Raw genomic sequence first — 17,195 nt, 5'->3', positions numbered from 1 at the left:
GCATGGGAAGTATGTTTGCAGACTAGTTGTGAGGGATAGGGCCTGTCTGTGAAAGCTTTTGTGAGACCTTCAGTGTACTGGGCAAGGGAGTTCTTGTCACTGCAGATACTCTATCCCTGGAAGAGATTTTTGGTGTGGAAGGGATGGCAGCTTTCGAAATGCAGGTACTGTTGGTATTTGGTGGGCTTAATATGGACGGAGGTGTGGATAGAGCCAACAGAGAGGAGGTGGTCAACATCCAGGAAGGTGTTACGATTGGTTGCTGAGGGCCAGGTGAAGCAGATGGGAGGGGAGATGTTGAAGCTGTGAAAGAATGATGATAAGCTGTCATGGCTCTCTTTCCAGGTCATGAAGATATCATCAGTGAACCTGAACCAGACTAAGGGTTTTGGTGTTCTGAAAGGCTAGGAAGGTTTCCTGTAGATGGCCCATAAAAAGGTAGGCATAGAAGGATGCCATGCAGGTGCCCGTGGCTATGCCACAGATTGGTTTTTATACCTTCCCTTCAAATGAGTAGTAGTTATGTGTTATGGTGAAGTTAGTAAGATGTGTGGGGAATGAAGTAGTGGGTTTGGACTCTCTGTCAACATGTTTATGGACCATCTAGAGGAAGTCTTCCTAGCCTCCCAAAACCCAAAATCCCCGGTCTGGTTCAGGTTCATTGATGATATCTACATGATCTGGACTCAGAGCCTATTCTCATTCCTTCATGACATTAACACGTTTCCCCATCCACTTCACCTGACCTCCTCAGCACAGCATGTCACCTTACTTTATGTTGACCACCTCCTCTCTGATGACTGCACCTCTGTCCGTGTTAAACCCACCACCCTCCAAATGGTACCTGCATTTAAACAGCTGCCTTCCTTTCCACACCAAAGAATTGCTGCCATATAACCTGGCCACCCTGGGATGGTGTATCTGCAGTGACAAGAACTGCCTTGCCCAGTGTGCTGAAGGTCTTGGAAAGACTTTCACAGTCAGACACTATCCAACAGATCTAGTCCACAAATATGTTTCCCCTTGCCACAACCCCACACACCCTCAATCCTCCCACCATCCCAAAGAACCAGCTAGAAAGAAGTTCCCTTTTTGTCACCCAGTACCACCATGGACTGGAACAGCCGAACAACATCCTTTGTCAAGTCCTTGATTATCTGTCGTCATGTCCTAAAATGAGAACACCCTACCCAAAATCCTACCCACCCCACCTCATATCCCTGTGGAAGACCCAGGTACAAGGCTTGTTCAATCCATCCACCTGGCACTTCGTATTTCAGTCCTGTCATAGGATTATCCTACCCCCATCAGAGTCTGGGCCACCTGTGAAAGCATCCATGTCATATACCAGCTCAGTTTTTTATGTTGGTATGACTAGCATGTAAGTGTCCACCAGTATGAGTGGCCACTGCCAAACTGTGGGCAAAACCGAAGTGAACCTTCCTGTGGCACAGGATGCAACTGAACAACACACTTGATTTCAGTGGCTGCTTCACAACCCAGTACATCTGGATGTTCCACTCTACCACCACCTTTCCTGAACTACACAGATTTGAATTATCTTTACAACATATTCACTACTCCCAAAATGGTATTGGCATTAATTTATGGTAGCCTACTGCCCCTGTACCCTCCACCCAGCAGTTTCCACCACATTTGTCCATTCACAATCCTGCCTCCACCACCTGATAATGAATGCCCTGGTAGCCTTGTCCTCCACATATTTCCTGATTTCCTACATGCTCCACCAGGCAGTGCTGACTCCTCTCCCCACCCTTATCATGCTATCCCTCCCTGTTTCCTGTCCCATTCTTGACTTTTGCTCCCACTCGGTGGGCTACAGTTGCTTTCTGGCCAGAGCGGCCGGAAATAGCAGTTGTGTGTGTAATGTGTGCTTGATTGTGTTAATGTGTGTGTGTGTTTCCCATTTTGAAGAAAGCTTTGGCCAAAAGCTACATGTGTAACAGTCTTTTGGTTGTGCCTGTTTGCAACTCAATGTGTCATCTTTACGGTGAGTAGCAATCTATCCTTTTCATAATATTGTTGATACCCCAACCTGGACTTTTCATTGTACATTATTTCTTTTTTGAGTTGTTGTCATTGCGTGTTCATACCTCTAATTGACCTAAGAAATATATTCGTATTAAATGATTTTTCAAGTGTTAGCATGCAGTATTTGCATAGTTAATATTACTTAAAATACAATACAGTGAGAGGTATTGGCCAACTGTACTGGTCTTATACCAAATTCTAACGTGGGAGACTAATATGCACAAAGAAGGGCAGCGAAAATGGCCTCAGGTTTTTCTGACTAACAGGAGACTATAACGGAAATGCTGAAAAACCTGACTTCGCAGATGATTGGATGTAGATGCTAGTTATCCCAATGAAACTTACTTGTGAAGTCTCAAGTACCTGTATAAAGTGAAGAATTTAGGAAAATACCACATTCCCCTACATTTCTTTTCTTTAGGGATCACAGAGACAAGATTAAGGTAATTACAGAACTTGCAAACGTATTTGAGCAGTTATTCTCCATATGCAAATGCAACAGGAAAAACCCTTATATGTGGTTTGCCAATAGTGCCTTGTGTGACCGGACAGGTCCATTCATACTAAACTCATGCAGTTAAGAGCTATCAGTGAAGGGAAAACATTAAAAATGTCTTTGTACAAAGTGCAATATCGGCATAATTTGATAGAGTTTGAATGGACTGTATTATTTGTCTTCTGGACATATGGTTTTGTTACACAGTATTTCATCCTTTGAGAATAGAAGAGGAAATGTTATGCCATGATAATAAAAACAACAGGATGCTACAATATTTGCATCTTGCATGCTGGCCCCCTACATTTCATGCAAAAAAAAGGGGGGGGGGCAGCTTGTAAGTCACTAGCATGCTGTTGGTGATTGTGCTAGAAGCATGTAATAAATTTTGCTGCAGGTTTACAGAAGTGTGCCCACATGCTGATTAATTAATAACCCCATACGAAACTGTACATCACTACCACTTCACCATATGTGGCAGGTAGTACTCCTATTACACTTGCAAATAATGCTGAGGAAAAGTGACTGCCTGTTCTTCTCTGTATAACTCCAAATTTCTCTGATATTACTATTGTGGCCATTATAATATGTATGAGGGAAGAAGTTTTATTATCTTTTTGACAACTTTAAGGTCAGGTATCCCAAATATTAGAACTGAAAGTAATCAGTATTTACTTGGCAAGGTAGAGACACAAAGTTCTTCACCAGACATGCTCGGTCAAATCCCAAGTAACTGACCAAGCTGGCACAATGCTGAGACACTGAATTAAATGTGGGAGGATAGTTGTTCAAATCCTGTTTTAGGTTTACCTTGTTTCTGTAAAAAAACTTGAGGCAAATGCCAGAATGATTCCTGTGAAAGCAGATCATCAGTGTCCTTCCCGTAATGTGAGTATGTGTTCCATCACTAATGGTCTTGTGAAGAGGATGTTAAACCCTAATCTTCCTCTCCCTCCCTCCCTCCCTCCCTCCCTCCCTCCCTCCCTCCCTCCCTCCTTCCTCCCTACCAACCCTTTAATTCCAGACTCATCCACAATGACAAAAATACAGCACCAAAGTACACTGTCCAAGCATTTGTCACAGTTATCTGTATGATACACACTTCATAACATAATACAGCAGCAAACTCCAAATTGCTTCCAGTGTAATCAATGCCCACTACCCCTGGGATGAAAATGATACAGGATTGCCTTTTATTGTTCTTTTGATGAAACAAACCTGTAGCTTATTGCACAGGTCCAATTTAAGGACCCCCACTGCCCCCCTCTCTACTATTAATTCTGTTTTATAAGGATGCCAGACAAAGGAACAGTTATCTAGAATGGCCCACATAAGGATTTTGGAAGTGACCTTTTCTATAGTATCTGCTTTTTGGATGACTAGCTTTCTGTGGTTGTTCTGTTTTAAGTTGCTGTGGGTAGCAATGCTTAAATTGCGTGTTGTGTGTAGTCAAATAATGTAGGACTTTTTTAACCCTATATTACACTACATTGCATGTGCCTGTACATACATGCTGAAATCATATGATTTCCCATGGTTTAAATTTCTTGTGTTCGCCATGTCCACAAATAGAAAAGAGCAGTGTTAATTCTGATGATCAATATGAACTGCAGCATAACTAGTGTTCATCTGGCAGTTTCTCTTTTCTAGCATTGGCAGACTTTGTTGCTTACTTAAAGATGTGTTGAAAAATTTTCTACATTTCTGTTTTGCTCAGAATGTTAGTTAATTAACATGATTTGTTACAAACTGTTGCACTGGTGTTGCATTGCATGGTAAAAACCGATATTTTTCTTTCCACAGGTACGGTGGAATGCTTGCTATGCAATTGGAAATGTGCTGCGAAACAGATTTCTTTATGCAGAAAATGCAGAATGGCTGGTAAAAATATTTAATTTATTTTTCAGAAAATTTAGGTGTTATTTAGTTACACAAGACTTAAGACTGTTCCAAATAGGGAAGTCTTCTGTTATTATGATTGTTATTATTACTTTTGAGTTGTGGACTCATGTGATAGCAGTCAATTAAAACATTATTTTTATTGTTCATAAGAACTGGATAGAATATTCAAGTATTAACTCTTGAAAGTCATAATTATTATCTAACAATTGTGAATTAGCTTCTCACGGTTTTTCTGCATCATTAAAGCAGATGGTTCCATACACAGGCTATAGCTAAATACTTCTGTATGCTTCTCCATCTGAATTAGTGGAAATGGAAGAGTTGAATCATCTTTTTAACGATTGTGATAATATACAGTATAAGGTGCTGTCTGTCTTTGCAGGGGCAATACTTCATTATTGTTGATCATGTAAATAGGTGTAATATAAATCAAATGTGGTGAGAATTTCTCAGTTTGAGCATAAGCAATGCAATTATTAAAATAAACTTATACTTCACATAAAAAGGACAAAAATTACGTAAGATGAATGTCAGATCTAATACATGCTCATTCACTATATTTGTTCCATTTACTTTTATAATTACTGTTCAGTTTTTTACACTACTGCTTGTGAAAGTGCAAATTATGTAATATTGAAAATGTCTGCAGCACCTCGGTATTGACATTGTAAAAAAAGAGAATTGCACTATTTCACTTTTAATGTTTTGCTCTTAGTGTTTATATTGATATTGAACTTAAGAGCATTAGGTGTTATTAACTAGAATTTTGCATGAAATTATTTTCCTCGTTCTTTTGCGTATTGTTTGAATATTTTGATGATGTTTAAAATTGATTTCTTCCTTCATGGATATTTATTTGTGTAGCAAACACAAACAGTTGATTTCTCTCACAGAAGAACATATGACATCTGTCGTTGATACTATACGGCGGGGGAAATTGAAATTTGCACTGTAACCAGCATATTTACTTTTTGAAAAGCCCACAGGAGCGCAGCAGGGTTTAATGTCAAAAATAGCATATACTTCAGTGGACAAACCTTCCATTGTTCGCTGATCATGAACTATGGTTGGCTGGCTGTGATTATTAAGTCCCACTGCATTTTCATAAGCTTGTCAGACACACTATAACTGTATTGTAGCTCCTGATTCATTTATACTTGCTCACAGTTTTTTCTGACTCCGTAAATATCACTTTCCTCAGCAGTGGATGTCTTTATTTTATACACTGAAGAATTTTTTAAAGAAATTACAAAGTTTGTGAGTGTAAAATTAGCAATAAGCATCGTATTCTGTGTTACACAGTACACCCTCTCCGTACCACCAACCTAACTGCATAACTGTATCTGGCTTGATGAACAGTTTGACAGAACAAAGAAATGTAATGGTATACCATCTACAATAGATCTACGCAAAGTAAGCAAATCTACATTGAAACAAATGTTCCAGGCAGATGACCGCCATATTCTAATACTTTTTTTGGAAATTTAGCAAGAAGTAGGGCTGTCACACCTAATTTTATAGTCATGCAGAAACTTATAGTTGCATACCAGTTCAGCAGTTTAAAATGATTCAAAGTGAGAGGAGACAACTTGAAATATTGTATCAAATGACAAGTATTACGAGAGGAATCCAGATTAGCTCAAATGCACTGTAGGAAATTGAATTATCACTCACACTGAAGCAGATGTGATGAATGATGAACAGAAAACCTGAATAGAACTAAGAGATTTATCAGCTCTCAGATTTCCATTCTTGTTCAGAAAAAATTGATTGAAATCTAAGTGGAAACTTCAGAGAGACAGGAAGAGAGGGATTGATGATCAGTGGAAAATAATTGACTTGCAGGGTAGGAATAATGCAGTGAATAGATGCTAACAGAAAGTATGTGGAAAGGATTAGGAAAATGCATTACAGCATAAGAATATTACCAGTTGTGGAAAATAAAGACAAGGAAAAAAATCAATGTTGGGGAGTCGTTTAATGTGGATTAGTGCAGATGGGAAACACCACCTCCAATAGCACGGCAGGTGGTTTGAAGAGAAGACACTTCTAGAAGCTTTTTAAGAATTTTTATGGATTGGCATATTATTTGAAAACTTTTGTAACAGACAGATTTCTTTTAGATACAGAGTTCTATATGATAGTCTGTTTTTGTAATTTTTTCAGGCATCTGCTTTCCACACATTGTTGGAATTAGTACAGAATTTTCGTAACTTCAAAGTAAGGATTAGTGCAGCAGCTGCTTTAGCAGCCCCTTCCACAAGAGAACAGTACGGAAGTCACTACATAAATGTTTGGATAGCATTGATCCATGCACTGGAGAATTCTCACAATATGGAAGACTTCAATGAATACCAGCATCAAGATAATCTTGTACAACAGGTATCATTAATTTACAATAGTGCTCTTAATCACCTCTAGACAATACTTCCCACAAAACAATAAAATTACCACTTTATTTTTTCCCCAAGCACCTAGTCCAATGGTTTAGTAAATCTGTGTGGAGAACACAATTTTTGAGACAGTATTGTTACATATTGCATATCATGTAGACATTGTTAACTGTATTGCAAGTAGAGATGCAAACTTTGCCAAAATACTGATATATAGACTTTCAGTAAATTGTCTGTATGATATATATTCTGGCATTACAAGAGGACTGTCACTGTCTATTTACATACATGTTTCTTTTTAAATAAAATTTTTAAATTTTTACAATGAATCATAACACTTTCTTGTGTAACTTACTGACCTGTTTTGCATGCCTCTGCCTCATCGAATCTGTCCTTTAATTTTAACTCCTGTAAGTATTGGATATGATAAAGCATTATTTAATAACATACAAAACTCTGCAGAATTTACTATTCATTCTCTTCATATTTATAGCACTAAATTCAGTATGTAATTTTAATATCAGAAGAGTTGAGACATTGACAGGCACATACAAAAGAGAAAGGAAACTTTCAAAAAAAAAAAAAAAAAACATTTTTCTCTCTCTTGCATATTCCTGTTGCTGACTCAATGTGTCCTTTAGTCAGTTAGTTGTCTCCTTTACTCCAGATTATTTACATTCTACCAAAAGGTTCAATTTAGAGCATTAAATTTTTAGCATGTATAAGCATCAGTATCGTAACACAAATTGGTGAGCTGTACCCAGTAGAAGACATTTCAAAAAGTAGACAAGTGGCAGTGATCAACAATATAACTATATATCTTTACAGCAATTAAAAGCTAATGAACTGAACATGGTTACACACTCATTGATGACTAGATATTGGCTGCGTGACATGCTACTTTACATTTTAACTATCAAACATTGATTTAGGCTTTGTGCAAGACTCTTGCTCATAGGTGAACAGCTGCGCGGGATTAGCCGAGCGGTCTAGGGCGCTACAGTCATGGATTGTGCGGCTGGTCCCGGCGGAGGTTCGAGTCCTCCCTCGGGCATGGGTGTGTGTGTTTGTACTTAGGATAATTTAGGTTAAGTAGTGTGTAAGCTTAGTGATTGATGACCTTAGCAGTTAAGTCCCATAAGATTTCACACACATTTGAACATTTTGAACATAGGTGAACATACTACAGAAGCTGTAAAACAGTTAAGATACACTACTGGTACATTTTGTATGTTAAAATACAAGACAAAATTAAAGATACCAAGATACAATAAGCAGTGAAGTAAATTTAGCAAAAGCTGTATAATTGGAAAATGACAAAAATGTACTAATAGTAGGTACTACTTTATGATAGATACATAGATAGGTAGATAGATATCGTGTGATCAAAGGCCCTGCAGACCAGCACTGCTTTCACAAACTGCCTCCATCCCTTCCTGTTTTGTGCTTGGATTCTCCAGGTGTCTTCAGTCCCCAGGGCTGCTAGGTCCTTCATCAGGTTGTCCATCCTGCACTGCCTTGGTCGTCCAATGGGGTGTTTGGTTTCCCCTCTAGTGCCGTCTTCGCCTGTCTTCCATCTGGCATACGGGCTAAGTGGGCTACCCATTGTATTCTTTTGCTCTTTATCTTCTTTACGATAGTTGGTTGTCGCATTAGAAGGTAGATTTTCTCGTTTTTCCTTCTCCTCCATTCTCCGTTATCTAAAACTGGTCCCCACATCTTCCTCATTACTCTTCTTTCAAATATTAGTAGTTTTTCCTTTTCTCACTTAGTCATGCTCCATGTTTCTGAACCATAGATTTTCATCTTAGTGTTCACTGAGATCGATTTAGAGCCGAGTTTCTCTCTGAGGGAATGGATACCTTTCATTCCCACTGCTATTCTTTCCCTGATGTCCATTTTTATGTTGTTGTCCATTGTAAACCAAGATCCCAAGTATTTGAACTGGTGTACTCTCGAACCTCTTGCCATCTATCTCAAGAAATTCTTCCTGCTCTTGTCTTCTTCCTAATTGCATGAACTCTGTTTTTTCTTGATTCACTTTGAGCCCTTCCTTCTGTGCATAATTGTCCATTTTTTGGCACATTCCTTTCAACTGGTGCTCTGCATATGCAAGGCAATTGAAGTTACCGTCCATTCGTACTCCAGCCCCCTCCTGTTGCCTACACTCTTTTAGTACTTTCTCTAACATGACATTGAACAGAGCACATGAGAGAGCATCCCTTTGTCTGAGGCCTGTCTCAATCTCAAACGTTTCTGATGTGACTCCTCGAAAATGTACTGCTGCCTTTGGCCCTTCCATACAAGCTTGCACCATTCTCACTAGCTTCTCAGGAATTCTGAAGTCACGCATTGCATTGTATAGGCTATTCCTGTGGATGCTGTCATATGCACATTGAAAATTGACAAACAGGCTGTAGATATCCTTATCATATTCCCAGTGTTTTTCAAACAATTGTCTTAGTGTGAAAATTTGATCTACTGTCAATGTGATCTATTGTCAATCGGTTTGTTCAAAAGCCAGTTTGGTACTCCTGTATGTTGTTCTCCATGAATGGTTGCAATTTTCTGAGGATAATGATGGACAGTACCTCATACGTTACATTCAACAAGCTGATTCCTCTGTAGTTACCACATTCCATTTTGCTTCCCTTCTTGTATATTGGGCATATTATAGCCAACTTCCATTCTTCTGGCAGTGTCTCCTTCTCCCATATCAACTGCATCAGTTTATATATCTCTTAAGTGTAAGCTCTCACGTCCCTCATTGATTAATTCTGATGTTGTTCTGTCCTCCCCTGGGGCTTTGTTGTTTCTGAGTCCTTTGATTGCTATCTTCACGTCTTATTAACTAACTTCCTATTCTTCTTCATTTTTCCTTTCATCCATAGTATCTGCAGGTAACATCTCATCTGGGTCTGGGTGATTCAACAGTTCTGGGAAGTATTCTTTCCATCTTTCTACAATTCTTTCCTTGTCATTTATAAAGTTGTGTTCTTATCTCTAGTGAATGACAGGGAAATTTTAATTTGTATGGGGAATCCCAAAGTTTACTAAGAATTTTCTAGAAAGTGAAATTTTCTAACTGAAATAATTAACAAACTAATGGGTTATTTTAATAAAAGATATATTTTTAGAAGCAGGAAAATTTGGGACACTAAACTATAACACTGAATTTTAGAAAGAATTACATTTTTTGATTCATACTTTCTTGAACGCAACAGTTTTAAATAAAAATATCTTTTCAGATGGTAAGTTCTCAGGAAAGTAAAACATTTGTGTGAAGAAGGAGAATGAGCGTTTCCATCTTATAACAATGTGCACATGGTTAACTGGTATCATAAATTATGCATATTTCTTCAAATAAAATGTTTCCATATGAACTAAAGATACTAGTGTTATCATCAACTAGTGCACTGTACTGTGAATAATAAAGTTCAGCAGGGTACTGTGTGAATAAGAAATCTTGTGTTATGTAATTATGGTATAGAAACTACTAATAAAAAGAGTTCAACAAAGAAACAAATATTGACATCAGGAGTGGTGTAAGAACAAGTAGGATAGTCCTACATTGCTCAGTTGCATTTGCTTTTAAATTACAGCAAATTTATATGGCTGGTTACTTAAGCTATAGAGAGGTAAGGCAGAAAATAATTCTTCTAAATTGAAAATAATATTGGTGGAAACTCCAAATATTAACAATGTAGGAAAAGACAGAGTGCTACTTACCATAAAGAAGACCCGTCAGGTTGCAGACAGGCATGATTAAAAGACACGTGTAGTTTTCAGCCGCAGCTTTGTCGGTCAAGACACACACACACACACACACACACACACACACACACACACACACACACACAAAGTAAGCACACCTCACGCACACACGACCACAAAGTCCAAAGTCCATCATCTCGGCCTGGAATGCAACATCACGTGGGATGCAAGCAGCAATCTGGAGGGGTGGGGAAAGGGAGGAGATAATAGTGTAAGGGTGGGGAGAGAGACAAATGCTGTCTGGTGGAATGTACCGGGACTAGACTTCAACAGACACAATGTCAGAAGGTTGTGGGGCAGGGAGATGGGGGAAAAAGGAGCAAAAAATGAAAGGAGCAGGGAAAGACAGGTGGATGCGTTGGCAGAGATTTGCAAATAAACAGAGTGAGAGATGAGAATGGGGAGGAGAGGACACAACATTGGGGGTGGAAACTATTGGGTGGAGGGTATGGGGACAGTGTGTTACTGTAGGTTGAGGCCAGGATAATTACGGGAGCGGAGAATGTGTTGTAAGGGTAACTCCCATCTGTGCAGTTCAGAAAAGCTGGTGGTGGAGGGAAGAAACCAGATGGCATGGGTAGTGAAGCAGCCATTGAAATCAAGTGTGTTACCTTCAGCTGCATCTTGTGCCACTGTTTGGCAGTGGCCATTCATCCTGGTGGACGGGTGGTTGGTAGTCACACCAATACAAAAAGCTATGCTATGATTGTAGCAGAGCTGGTAAATGACACGGCTGCTTTCACAGATGACGCGGCTGCTGATAAGGTAGGATAAACCTGTGACAGGAAGTGTTGGGTGGGTGAATTGAGTATGTTTTGCACATGGGTCTTCTACAGGGATATGATTCTTATGACCAGTGGTTGGGATTGGGAGTGGCATAGGGATGGACTAGGATGTTGTGGAGGTTGGCTGGGCAACAGAACACCACTTTACGAGGGGTGGAAAGTATCTCGGGTAGGATGTCCCTCATTTCAGGGCACGATGATAGGTAACCAAAGCCCTAGCGAAGGATGTAGTTCAGTTGTTCCAGTCTGGAGTGGTACAGGGTGACGAAGGAGATACTACTTTGTGGCTAGTTTTTGAGGGTGATGGGAGGATTGGGATTGTGAGAGAAAATGGCATAGGAGATCTGTTTGCAGACTAGGTCTGAGGGTAGTGCCTATCTGAAGGCCTTTGTGAGACCCTAGAATACTGAGCAGGGCAGATTTTGTCACTGAAGATATATTGCGCGCAGGTAACCATGTTACATGGGAGGAATTTTTTTGGTCTGAAAGGGATGACCGCTATCAGAATGCAGGTACAGTTGGTGGGTTGAATGTTGACACAGGTGCAGATGGAGCCATCAGAGAGGAGGTGGTCAACAACTAGGAAGGTGGCACACTGTGTTGAGGAGAACCATGCAAAGTGGATGGGAGAGAAGGTGTTCATGATGTTGTGAAGGAACGAAGATAGGTGTCTTGGCCCCGGGTCCAGATCATAAAGATATCAACAATGAACCTGAACCAGCCTAAGGGTTTGGTGTTTTGGGAGGCTAGGAAGGTCTCCTGTAGATCGCCCATAAAAATGTAGGCATTGGAGGGTGCCATGTGTGTGCCCATTGCTGTGCTGCAGATTTGTTTGTATACCTCCCCTCCAAATGAGAAATACTTGTGGGTTAGGATATAGTTAGTAAGGTGTATGAGGATTGAGGTAGTGGGTTTGGAGCCTGAAGGATGTTGGGAGAGGTAATGTTCAATAGCGGTAAGACCATGGGCATCAGGGATGTTGGTGTATAGGGAGGTGGTGTCAACAGTGACGAGTAGGGATCCAGGAGGTAAAGGTGTAGGGACGGTGAAGAGTTGGTATAGGAAGTGGCTGGCGTCTTTGACAAGGTAGGCTGGATTACAGACATTTGGTTGGAGGTGTTGGTCAGTAGGTGCCGAAATTTAGATGAACACACATTTGGTCATATAGGGTGATGATGATGGTACAGAAAATTTTGTACGTTATGCTTATGGGAAAATCCCAAATTTAATTCAGCTAAATTCTGTACGCATTGATTGACATCTGGCTGATTAGCTGCTAGCTGACTCGCCCACTCTTGCAGATGTCTTTGTTTCAGGCACCACTTCGCTTGCATATGTGACACTCTTGTACCTGATGTCTCAGTGTTCCCTAAGGCAGGTAGTGATAAAATGTTTTATATCTTGGGAACAAAAAGTTTTTATCTTTGTGATTCAGCTGATCTCTCTCCCCCTCTCCCCCTTCTCTCACTTACAGATGCACCTGTTTGTTTATGATGTTTTGCAGCAGATTCACAAATAATAATAGTGGACTGCATTATGGTCATCAGACTGATTTACAGCTTCTTTCTGTTCACCTTCTTGAACATTGTGTATTAATCAATTTCTTTCTCCACATTCATTGTTACTTTGTTGTTCCTTGCCCAGTTTTCTAAGTGAACAGAAGCTGTTAAATTTCCACAAACAGTTACCAATTTCCATGTCTCCAGTTCTCAGAAGAGAACACTTGACTCCAGAAATGTGAAAATTAGTACAGTCTTTCATATATTTCTGGTGGCATTTGAAATGGGTTTTACTTTTTGTTTTGTTGGATTTTACTTTCTGTTTTATTGTCAGCTAAAGTCTTAACATAATGTGTTCACAAGTTCTGAGCTTGGTTTCCTGATCAAGGTCTTCTGTGTTCACCCAAACTATTCCAGGTGAATATAAGTATGATCTTGTATATCTAAAAAAAAAAAAAAAAAAAAGATGTAACTTAACAAACAAGCGTTGGTATGTTGATAGAGGCACTAACAAACACAAACACACACACAAAATTCAAGCTTTCGCAACCCACGGTTGCTTCATCAGGAAAGAAGGAGGGAGAGGGAAAGACGAAAGGATGTGGGTTTTAAGGGAGAGGGTAAGGAGTCACTCCAATCCTGGGAGTGGAAAGACTTACCTTAGGGGGAAAAGGGACAAGTATACACACACACACACACACACACACACACACACACACACACACACACACATCCATCCGCACATATACAGACACAAGCAGATATATGTAAAGGCAAAGAGTTTGGGCCAAACTCTTTGCCTTTACATATGTCTGCTTGTGTCTGTATATGTGCGGATGGATGTGTGTGTGTGTGTGTGTGTGTGTGTGTGTGGGCGCGCGCGAGTGTATACCTGTCTCTTTTTCCCCCTAAGGTAAGTCTTTCCACTCCCGGGATTGGAATGACTCCTTACCCTCTCCCTTGAAACCCACATCCTTTCGTCTTTCCCTCTCCTTCCCTTTTTCCTGATGAAGCAATCGTGGGTTGCGAAAGCTTGAATTTTGTGTGTGTGTTTGTGTTTGTTAGTGTCTCTATCAACATACCAACATTTTCGTTTGGTAAGTTACATCATCTTTGTTTTTAGATATATTTTTCCCACGTGGAATGTTTCCGTCTATTATATTCATATAAGTATGATCTTGAATATAATAGAAGGAAACATTCCACGTGGGAAAAAATATATCTAAAAACAAAGATGATGTGACTTACCAAATGAAAGCGCTGGCACGTCGATAGACACACAAACAAACACAAACATACTCACAAAATTCTAGCTTTCGCAACCAACGGTTGCCTCGTCAGGAAAGAGGGAAGGAGAGGGAAAGACGAAAGTTTGCCAAGGTAACCCCATTCCTGATGTCCAGGCGGAGCTTCAAGGAATCCTCAGAACCTTAGGCCCCCTACAAAACCTTTCACCTGACTCGATCAACCTCCGGACCACACCGACACCCCGCACCCCTACCTTCTACCTTCTTCCTAAAATTCACAAACCGAATCATCCCGGCCGCCCCATTGTAGCTGGTTACCAAGCCCCCACAGAACGTATCTCTGCCTACGTAGATCAACACCTTCAACCCATCACATGCAGTCTCCCATCCTTCATCAAAGACACCAACCACTTTCTCGAACGCCTGGAATCCTTACCCATTCCGTTACCCCCGGAAACCATCCTTGTGACCATTGATGCCACTTCCTTATACACAAATATCCTGCACGTCCAGGGCCTCGCTGCGATGGAGCACTTCCTTTCACGCCGATCACCTGCCACCCTACCTAAAACCTCTTTCCTCATTACCTTAGCCAGCTTCATCCTGACCCACAACTTCTTCACTTTTGAAGACCAGACATACCAACAATTAAAGGGAACAGCCATGGGTACCAGGATGGCCCCTTCGTACGCCAACCTATTCTTGGGTTGCTTAGAGGAAGCCTTCTTGGTTACCCAGGCCTGCCAACCCAAAGTTTGGTACAGATTTATTGATGACATCTTCATGATCTGGACTCACAGTGAAGAAGAACTCCAGAATTTCCTCTCCAACCTCAACTCCTTTGGTTCCATCAGATTCACCTGGTCCTACTCCAAATCCCATGCCACTTTCCTTGATGTTGACCTCCACCTGTCCAATGGCCAGCTTCACACGTCCGTCCACATCAAACCCACCAACAAGCAACAGTACCTCCATTATGACAGCTGCCACCCATTCCACATCAAACGGTCCCTTCCCTACAGCCTAGGTCTTCGTGGCAAATGAATCTGCTCCAGTCCGGAATCCCTGAACCATTACACCAACAACCTGACAACAGCTTTCGCATTCCGCAACTACCCTCCCGACCTGGTACAGAAGCAAATAACCAGAGCCACCTCCTCATCCTCTCAAACCCAGAACCTCCCACAGAAGAACCACAAAAGTGCCCCACTGGTGACAGGATACTTTCTGGGACTGGATCAGACTCTGAATGTGGCTCTCCAGCAGGGATATGACTTCCTCAAATCCTGCCCTGAAATGAGATCCATCCTTCATGAAATCCTACCCACTCCACCAAGAGTGTCTTTCCGCCGTCCACCTAACCTTCGTAACCTGTTAGTTCATCCCTATGAAATCCCCAAACCACCTTCCCTACCCTCTGGCTCCTACCCTTGTAACCGCCCCCCGGTGTAAAACCTGTCCCATGCACCCTCCCACCACCACCTACTCCAGTCCTGTAACCCGGAAGGTGTACATGATCAAAGGCAGAGCCACATGTGAAAGCACCCACGTGATCTACCAACTGACCTGCCTACACTGTGACGCATTCTATGTGGGAATGACCAGCAACAAACTGTCCATTCGCATGAATGGACACAGGCAGACAGTGTTTGTTGGTAATGAGGATCACCCTGTGGCTAAACATGCCTTGGTGCACGGCCAGCACATCTTGGCACAGCCGTTATCCACCAGGCCTCAATCTCCGCTAATTTCAAGTTGCCGCCACTCATACCTCACCTGTCATTCAACAACATCTTTGCCTCTGCACTTCCGCCTCGACTGACATCTCTGCCCAAACTCTTTGCCTCTGTGTATGTCTGCTTGTGTCTGTATATGGGTGGCTGGATATGTGTGTGTGTGTGTGTGTGTGTGTGTGTGTGTGTGTGTGTGTGTGTGTGTGTATGTGTGTGTGTGTGTGTGTGTGTGTGCGCGCGAGTGTATACCCGTCCTTTTTTCCCCCCTAAGGTAAGTCTTTCCGCTCCCGGGATTGGAATGACTCCTTACCTTCTCCCTAAAACCCAAATCCTTTCGTCTTTCCCTCTCCTTCCCTCTTTCCTGACGAGGCAACCGTTGGTTGCGAAAGCTAGAATTTTGTGAGTATGTTTGTGTTTGTTTGTGTGTCTATCGACGTGCCAGCGCTTTCATTTGGTAAGTCACATCATCTTTGTTTTTAGATATAAGTATGATCTTGGTTTGATATCCCATATCCTTACCAAAATACATATAATCCACCATCTGTGATAATATTTTTGATCCAACGTGTAAAATGTTTATGTTGCAGATATGCCACACACTGATCCACCTGGCAAATCTGGTTTCCGAGGCTGATCTGACTCTTCTTGAAGATATTGTTGTGTTCAATATTGATGTACTTCAGCAGAATATTACCAGATTCCAACGAAATGTGATTCCAGAGAAAACTGCTAACCTGATGAAGACTGCTGATTACATCTCTTCTTTTTTGCGCAATCAGAATCTCAGTGCTGACCAGAAAAGATCAGCTTCTCTTTTGCTGAGAGTGTTTTCTGTGGAAAGTGACACATTTTTATAATTTTTTAAACTTTTATTGCAGTGAATTTTTATATTGTACGTATTCACACAGAATAAAATATGTTTATATATTGTTTACTGATAGTTTACTATGGCCCAATATTTTCCCCATTCTTTTTCCAACATCAGCATCACACCCACACACAAAAATATTTGTATTTAGGCATAAATATCATTTTAAAGCAAGGTTTTTTTAAGTAACAATTTCAATTAAGGTAGAATGAAAAGATTAATAATCTTCCATAATTTTTGCAGTCTACAGATTCCGATTTATTTTCTTGTACTAATAAAATATGAATTGTAACAATATTTGAAATAGAGGGAAGAAAGGTTCTTTTAACAATGAAAATAGTAAATATTTGACAATATCATGTAATTGGATAGCTAAAACATCTACTCACCTAGTGAAGGAAGGACGACACACATATATAGAAAGGTTTTACGATTGCAAGCTTTTG

At 40.7% G+C, this 17,195-nt stretch overlaps 1 protein-coding gene across 2 annotated transcripts in view; it reads left to right on the top strand.

Moving 5' to 3' along the window:
- LOC124795675 (HEAT repeat-containing protein 6) overlaps positions 1–16,815 on the top strand; it is a 71,407-nt gene extending 54,592 nt beyond the window's left edge. For both annotated transcript variants that reach the window (XM_047259750.1, XM_047259759.1), the window contains 3 exons: positions 4,352–4,429; positions 6,617–6,832; positions 16,469–16,815. In XM_047259750.1, the coding sequence (XP_047115706.1) occupies positions 4,352–4,429; positions 6,617–6,832; positions 16,469–16,738 (564 nt within the window). In that variant the 3' untranslated portion in view covers positions 16,739–16,815. The remainder of the gene's footprint in view (positions 1–4,351; positions 4,430–6,616; positions 6,833–16,468) is intronic.
- Positions 16,816–17,195: the final 380 nt, after the last annotated feature.

This window comes from Schistocerca piceifrons, chromosome 1, assembly GCF_021461385.2.
Source record: "Schistocerca piceifrons isolate TAMUIC-IGC-003096 chromosome 1, iqSchPice1.1, whole genome shotgun sequence".
Lineage (NCBI taxonomy): Eukaryota > Metazoa > Arthropoda > Insecta > Orthoptera > Acrididae > Schistocerca > Schistocerca piceifrons.
The sequence above is the reverse complement of the archived record's forward strand: the minus strand, read 5'-3'. Positions and strand labels throughout refer to the sequence as shown.